Source organism: Diabrotica undecimpunctata, chromosome 3, assembly GCF_040954645.1.
Source record: "Diabrotica undecimpunctata isolate CICGRU chromosome 3, icDiaUnde3, whole genome shotgun sequence".
Lineage (NCBI taxonomy): Eukaryota > Metazoa > Arthropoda > Insecta > Coleoptera > Chrysomelidae > Diabrotica > Diabrotica undecimpunctata.
In genome coordinates this window covers 60,902,496-60,911,291 of record NC_092805.1, presented here as the reverse complement: position 1 = coordinate 60,911,291, position 8,796 = coordinate 60,902,496, and the positions used below count along the sequence as shown (strand labels likewise).

Sequence of the window (8,796 nt, the reverse complement as noted above, 5' to 3'; positions counted from 1 at the left end):
AATTTTGTTAATAAAAAATTAATAATCATTTTTTGCAAATTTACGATCTTAAAAAATGAATATATTATCAATATTTTTAATAAAATTGATATTATATATTGATAAGATATATTTATAGACGATCGAAATAATTATAATAAATTCCGTGCTTACAAACCTAGAAATCATAGATAGTATTTAATTTATACAGTTGGCTCTACTGTATAAGTTTTACCACTTCCATTTATTTGACAGAAAATGAATGTGGTCAGGACGCCATTTTATTTCATTGTTGACAGCGAGCTGAAAGTGACGCCATCGTAGTATTTTTATTTCATTAGTTAGCCATAATATAAAAAAATGGTTGATAAAATTGAAATGAGTTTGGACGACATAATCAAATCAAACCGAACACAACGAGTCCGAGGAGGCAGAAGAGGCGGAAGAGGTCGTGGAGGAGGCGGTAATAGTAGCAGTGGTGGCGTTGGTGGTGGCCAACGCCGTGGAGGAAATTTTAGAAATTCAGGTCGTCCCGGTGGAAATGTGCAAAGAAGTCGTGGGCGAGGCGGCATATCTCGCAATTACACGCGGGTAACTAGATTTAGTACTTAATTTTAATATTTTTTATATATTTTGAGGCTCGGGCTGGAATGTCGTGGAGTCTTCTTAAAATACAGCAGAAGCTATAGGTGCTGACCAATTGTTTCTTTAGGGAGACGTAAACAGTGCATGGAAGCATGATCTATTTGAAGGTTATGGCCCAAGAAAAGTTGCAGCTGCTAGAGCTACAGTACAAGCCACTATGGGACCAACTAAACTTTTGGTTTCTAATCTAGATTTTGGAGTATCCGACTCAGATATACAGGAATTGTTTGCTGAATTTGGTGTATTGACTGGTGCCGCCGTACATTATGATCGATCTGGCAGGTCCCTTGGAACAGCAGATGTTATTTTTGAAAGAAGAAGTGATGCAATCAAAGCCATGAAGCAGTACAACGGTGTTCCTCTTGATGGAAGAGCAATGAATATCCAATTAACAACATCAGAAATACCTGCTCCACTAAGAAGGCCTGGTGGTAGCGATAGAAAATTCCAAAGTAGAAGTCCTAGGGGTGGTAAAGGTAGACTTCCTAGAGGTGAGTATCATTATATACATTTAAAAGTGGTTACTATACTTCGGCAAATAAAAAATTAAATTAGTCATACATGTGATTACTAAGTTTATCCTATTGTTTAGATGTAATTAACCCTCTAACCGGTAAGTCGTCCCTGAGGATGACATTCCATTAATTCAAATAATTTAATAAGTAACAGGCTGTGTCGATCAAACCGTTTAGGCGTCTTTTAGTATGTTTCAAAGTAATTCATTGTTGGCCGTTTGAAAATTGTACGATGCATCATTCAAAATTTATTACCAGTCGAGTAGGAACAATAAGTGAGTAGACACGTATTTATTATTGCTCCGTATTACGAACAAATAAAAAATTGTAACAGATATTTCTAAGTATCGGATTACACTAGGAATTTTTGTGGTGAGTATATAAATACATATATTTTCCTAATTTATTGTTCAATATTGTGCAATATGTAGTTTGTTCTATGTATTTGTTATATTGTATTGTCATCCTCAGGGATGACAAAACGGTTTACGTGAATTTTTTTTTTTAATTCACTATTATTCTTGATAAAACTTTTTGTGAATTTTGAGTTGTTTTTATCACCTAAATTTATGTTTGTTGGTTTGTAGAAAGACAAAAAGAAGAAACAATGGACGGACAGCTACCACAACGTTTTTTCATTAGAAAAAAATTGTCAGAGTACAATGAATTTGAAAGACAAAAGAAGTATAATTTGTCAGATATGTCTGAAGAAGAACAACAGGAGTTCATGAACTGTATTGAAAGCTCTGAAGAAGAAGAGGAGGGTGATTTCGACGATGATGATGACATTGCAGATCCAAATTATGTACCAACTGATATAACTCCGGTAGATGAGCAGAGTATTTCCGAATGCATCGAAGAAATGAATACCGCTGAGTCCAGTGAAACTTTCATGGAAGCTGTAAATTTTAGTAATATTGAAGAAAGTTCAGAAGTTTCAATACCGGAACCAACACCACATGAAGCAGAGATTTTAGCGCCAAGTACAGCAGTAGAAACAGCGAAAGCTCCAAAGAGAACAAGATCTCCATTGCCAGTTATACAGTCTTCTGGGCCTCAAATTGTGCCATCTGCAGGTGGATTTACCGGTTCAGGTATTGTCAAAAATATATCAAGAAATTATGTAGACACCTCATTTTTTTTTCTCTTTTTCCAGGTTTAGATGCAATAAAGAAGGATTCAACCGAGTTTTCGAATATACGATGGAGAAACAAAAACATGAAATTGCATATAAATGAAATAGCCTTCAGAGGCAACAACAATTTGCCCGACAATGTGACCCATCTGTCATCACCAATGCAGTATTTCAATTATTACTTCAATGAAGAAGTTATGACTTTGATTGTCGAAGAAACAAATCGAGCTGCTTTTATTGCCAACTCAAATTTCACAACAAATTTTGAGGACATGTATCATTACATCGGTATTTTGCTGTACATGTCGATCTATAAGTATCCAAACCTGGAAAGTTATTGGGGAAAAAACGCATTTCAACCAATCCAGTCCACTATGAAGCTACGGAAATTTGAACTGACCAAAAGATATTTATGTTTTGAGGATGAGAGTCGACGTGCTAGAAAAGGTGAGCCTGGATATGACAAGCTTTTTCGTATCAGAAAACTGGCTGATATAATAAATGAAAGATTTGATTCCATTCCGAAAACAGCTCGTTTATGCGTAGACGAGCAAATGTGTAGTACCAAGATCAAGCATCATCTGAGACAATACCTTCCGAATAAACCACATAAATGGGGAATAAAACTTTTTGTATTATGCGATTCACATGGTTATGCTTACCGATTTGAGATATACAATGGTGCAGGTGACAATATCATTTTACCTGGTACTCCAGATCTTGGTGCTACAGGTAATGTAGTTGTACGATTGTCTCAAACAGTGCCTAATTTCGTCCATCATATAATATACTTTGACAATTTTTACACCTCATTACCTTTATTAGTATATCTTCGTGCAAGAGGTATTTATGCACTTGGTACTATAAGGATCAATCGAATTCCAAATTGTAAACTTCCAAGTGATAAAGAAACAAAGAATGCAGAAAGAGGAGATTCCATGGAATATGTTGGCACTGCATATGGTGTCGATGTGAATACGGTACAATGGAAAGATAACAAAAACGTAAGACTAGCTTCAACATACGTTGGGATTGAACCATTTGCTAGAAACCATCCGGTAGAGACTCAGCCAGCTAAAATATCACGATATGATCGTAAAGAAAAAAAGTACATGGAAGTAGAATGTCCACAAATAATACGAGAGTATAACAGTCACATGGGTGGCGTAGACTTGATGGATGGACTGATGGGTCGTTATCACATCAGACTCAAGACTAGGAATCCAATTATTCGGACGTTCTATCATCTAATAGACATGGCAGCAACAAACGCATACATTCTATACCGTCGAGTCCATGCTAATAAATCTACTAATAGTGATGAACCAAAGGAGAAATTCTACCAATTACCTCAATTTCGTGAACAGATAGCTGCTGGCCTTGTGGCGTATACACAAAGGCGTTCTGTTGGTCGACCATCTTCTCAGTCGGTACATCCCGGTACTAGTAGTGTTGGTCAAAAAGCTAAACATCCTGTAGCCGATATCAGATACGACAACTACGACCATTTTCCAATATGGCTAGGTAAATCAGGAGGGCGAAAGAAATGTAAATATTGTAAAGACTCCGTAACCCAGTGTGTGTGCCAAAAGTGCGACCTACATTTGTGTTGCTCTAACTCAAAAAATTGTTTCTACGATTATCATCATAAATAATGTAATTTCCTTGTCTTTTATTTTGTTCGAATAAAAATACATTTAACGAAATATGCTGTTTTATTTCACTTAAACCGTTTTGTCGTCCTTGAGGACGACTTACGTTTTTTTTACCTGGCGAATGAGTCAATAAAAAAATCTTTATGGGAACTTCATATTCGTCATTGTCATAGCAAGATTAACTAGAAACAAAAATTTATACATGAAAATATGCACTATTTCAGATTTTACGGTTAGAGGGTTAAGACTTCTACCAGGAAGTGTCAGTAAAAGAGAAGTTATTTTTTATTTAGCGTATGGCATATGATAAGAAAATGTAATTAAAAGTAGGAAAATGTTAAAAGGAGTATTACAAACGAACATCTAATATATCAATATAATCTAAAACATTTTCAGTTACATTCAGGAATTCCATCATTGTTTTTCTTGCTGTTTGTCAATGTATTACCCCCTTATCTCTTCACATCTTTTATTTGAATTCAATTCTGCTTTAGTTCAGTTTCTAGTAAAATTTCACTGTCCCTTTTGGCTTACTTATACTAAATTCATTCTCAAGTTACCGATGGAATAAATAGAAGTCACTGCGTGATATTCGAATCTTGACATGATTATTATAAGATATTCATATTATTATCATGATTAATATCTTATAGGATAGTTCGATAACTTGTGGCCAATAATAAGACGTTCGTCACATCCAGACTGGAATATCAAGTGGTGACTTCTGTTTATTTCATCGGTAACTTGAGAATGAATAGGTTATTCTTGTAGTTCTTTGTTCATATTTTCTCTATTCTTTCTGCGTAGATTTTTTATTTCTTCTTTATATACTTATTTATATTCCTCCTCTACTTGCTGTGTTCTGTGCCCCTGTTGTAGTGATGTAACGAATATTCGCATATTTTTGCATATTCGCATTCGCGAAATTTTGCAAATATAAATATGTATAAGAAAAAAAAAATTTGAAGATTAGGTTAATAAAATAAAAATCCATTCACTTCTCAGTTTTTTTATTAAGAAAACTCACTTTATTTTACAAGCTTAGAAAACTATACAATTGGAAAACAAAAAATAAATGATGCAGTGTAAACAAACAAAAACAAATTATTCTCAAACTTTTATTCAAAAGTTTTTAATTTTAGACAATCATCTTGAAAAAGTCTAAGAATTATTAAACTACAAATTAAAAATACTCTGTGTTTTTATGTAAAGAGTTTAAACAAACAAACATAAACAGTTTGACTTGAGTTAGATAAGTTCAGATAAATTTATTAATTCAGCAATTTTCGTAACAAGATACATATTATAATGTACACTACACTGTAATGTAATACAGTACATGATTTGTATAATTGTTCTGAAAATTGCTGAAATACTAAATTTATCTGAACTTATCTAACTACACACCTCACGCAAATGAGACTGCCGTCAATGCCGGAGACAAATAAAGTTGCCAAATTAAAAAAAAAAAACTGAATATTCGTATTCGCGAATGTCGGTGGCGTATATACTCATTTGCTAATGTTCAAAAACTGACATTCGTTACATCACTACCCTGTTGCGTCAGTAAATATTCAGTTTTTTTCTTTCTGTTATAATCTAACATTCTTCTGCAAACCAGTCATTTGTTCTTGTTCTCCTTTGTTGACCTTCCATGCCTAATAATTCCCTCTTCACATTATTAACGTGAACGAAAACTTATTTTGTAAACTAGATCTAATGTATTATTTTTGTTATAAGCAGAAATATAATATTCTGTTGTTACAGTATAAAGTAACCAGCAAGGAAACATATTTTCTTACTAGCTGTCTATGATAGAATTTAAAATTTTCGAGAATTCATGATTGATACATGATTTCAGCTAATATTGATTACTTACAATGTGTGACTTTGGATGACTAATTTAATTTTATTTTCTGTTTGCTAGACTATAGTATATTATAAGGGTACAAACACTGAAACATTAATTTGGATATCCTAATTATCATTCTTATATAATTTATTTATGTGTCTCCTCTGTGGGATAGTCTTTATCTTTCACTTGTATTGTATTAATGTAGGTTTCCATCGTCCTTTTGTCTTTATGTTCCATTTTCAACTATGAACATCTTTTACCAACAAATTGAGTAAATGAACTGAATTTTTTATATCAGCCAATATTTATTTCTCAATCATGATGTGCTCCTGTTGATTACAGAAACTTACTTTTATTATGTGGTTAGTTGGACAAATACAGAATTAATTTCAGTTTATATTGATCACATAGAGTAGTTATTAGAAAATTTGGTGTGTTACTGATAGAACAAAAATCATACAAAGAAACAATAAAAAAGTCACTAATTATTTAAGAGAAATTTTTCAGGAAACCAATTATTTTGAGACAATAAATTTAAAAACAATACAATTATTTTCTTTTTAATCATATTCAAGTCCAAGACAATGAAATTCATATGACTATATTAAAATAACTATGCGTACTTCTCTAATGTACATTGTTAGAGTAGTAATATTAGGTATTATTAATTTGTGAAAAGTTATCTAAAAAGAAATTTTTCTCTTTAGGGGGAGGCCGAGGACGTAACCCACGAAACCAACAGGCAAAACAGCCAACAGCTGAAGAACTGGATGCAGAACTAGATGCTTACACAAAAGAAGCAAAGTAAATTTATGGGGATATTAGACTCTGATCTGTTTCACAAGTGTGTAAAGTTTATGTTTTGAGGTATTTTTTAAGTCTTTCCTAATACGCTACTAAAAATATATGAGTTGTTTGTTCAGTTTACTTTAAAACATTTTGAAAGACAAGAAAATGGTTTTGATGACATAATGTTATCTGTAAATGTTATTAGAATAAATGTAATTATTTAGTAACAACAGTTTTTTAATAAATAATTTTTAAATAATATTCTTGATTTTTTGTTAGTATATCCATATACTCAATTAATAACCAAAATTAAAATGTCATACAAACTCATAATCTCAAGCATTTGTACTGATTTTTTGGTAGTTATTCAAATGGGAAATATAGCTTCTTGACTATCTGTACATGTATTAATCCACTAATCTCAAAAGCCCTTATGAGAGTTCGGTCCTGACAGGTATACTAGTTAGTGCGAATTTGTTAGCTCCAAACAAAAACTGTTATTTAGATAGTAGGTAATATTTAATTTCTCAATATAAGTGGATAAGAGTGTGTTCTTTTCCATCCTGTAAGTACTCTTTAAAATTACATAAAACAGAGTCATTTCACAGGAATTTATTGTACCATATCATAATCCACAAGGAATCTACGTTCCTGTATTTGGCTGTATACCATATATTAAAAAATTAATTAAAATCCTTTGTAAAAGGTATATATTTAAATATATACCTTTTACAAAGGATTTTAATTAATTTTTCATATCATAATATCGATAAGTTGGCTTGATATAAAAACTATAAACAAGTTTATTCATTATCTATAACGACATGATTAAAATTTTCTGTTCTAAAACAGATCCATATTTCAGGTCTAAATTTGTTTTAAATTATAAAGAAAAGATGTTTAATCCAACTGACAGGACTTATTCTTCTGCTGTGATTAAACAACAATTCCCTACCAAAGATCAAGCTATTATATTCCCAGTCATTGAAAACCTAAAACTTCAAGATTACTTGATTCTACTAGGAACATTGATCAAGCCCAAAAATTTTATTTTCATCACAGCTTTCCAACAAGAGTGTGTATGTACCTTACAAACAAAAACGTTGAACATTTCATGAATAAATATGGAGGGTCTATAGAAATTAATAACCAACAAGTTCAAGCACGCAAACTAGTCACTCCAGCAGCAGAAAGACTAATTATGTAAAATATTTGTCCCACCATTCCGCATGCTTTACTAACTCGAGAAATTAAAAAATTGGGTCTTAAGAGTGTGTTCTTTTCCATCCTGTAAGTACTCTTTAAAATTACATAAAACAGAGTCATTTCACAGGAATTTATTGTACCATATCATAATCCACAAGGAATCTACGTTCCTGTATTTGGCTGTATACCATATATTAAAAAATTAATTAAAATCCTGAAAAGAACCATATCCTGTCATTTCTCTAGATAAGTGCTGGTTTGTCGGAATTTTGCCACGTTTATAGTTTTAGATGACAAATTTTTATCACACCACTGCTTGCCTCAATACCTGAATCCATATTAGTTCAACTATAAGATTTTTTTTTCATAAGACAAGATTCATTGGGATCTTTTTCATGTAAAAGGCAAGGCCATACTGCAGCAAATTGCAAAACAACCCAAGAATCAGTTTCTGAAAATTATAACCAAAACCTCCACTCCCAAACATCTTTGCTATCCACACCTCCTTAAATACTTCCTACTAACCCCTAAAAAACTACATCCGCACAACCAATAATCAATATAGATACAACCTAATCTACACAAAATAGCTTAAAACACAGTTTGGAAGAAATAGACACATCCTCCAGCGCAAAATGCTGTTTCAGGAAACCGAAGTCTACACCCGTTTATTAAACCAAATGATGCTCCATCGAAAAAGTAAGAAAAGACGCCAACTCACATACTCATGGAACCGACCAAGGCATTCATCTCAGAACAAAACTCTCCATTTATTCTTGATTTTAATCAAAATATTCGATCTATTTGAAAATGTTTATGGTGCACAGGATCCAGTCAGCGTCGTAAAAAACTACACTAACGATTTAGAAGCTTTTAGTGAAAATGCACACAGCAATATACCATTATTTCAAACAAAGATCCATTAAATCTAGATGTACAAAAATAGGAAAGAAACTACTGATACATTTACAGATGACTTACTCGGATACTGAGGCATCAGAGACTGAAAGTGAGTTA

At 32.5% G+C, this 8,796-nt stretch overlaps 1 protein-coding gene across 1 annotated transcript; it reads left to right on the top strand.

The window, feature by feature from the left end:
• Window positions 1–244: 244 nt before the first annotated feature.
• On the top strand, window positions 245–6,834 carry Ref1 (RNA and export factor binding protein 1). The gene is made up of 3 exons (XM_072525987.1): window positions 245–570; window positions 692–1,115; window positions 6,492–6,834. The coding sequence occupies exons 1-3, from the start codon at window positions 340–342 to the stop codon at window positions 6,590–6,592; spliced, it is 756 nt and encodes a 251-aa protein (XP_072382088.1). The 5' UTR covers window positions 245–339; the 3' UTR covers window positions 6,593–6,834.
• The last annotated feature ends 1,962 nt before the right edge of the window (window positions 6,835–8,796 follow it).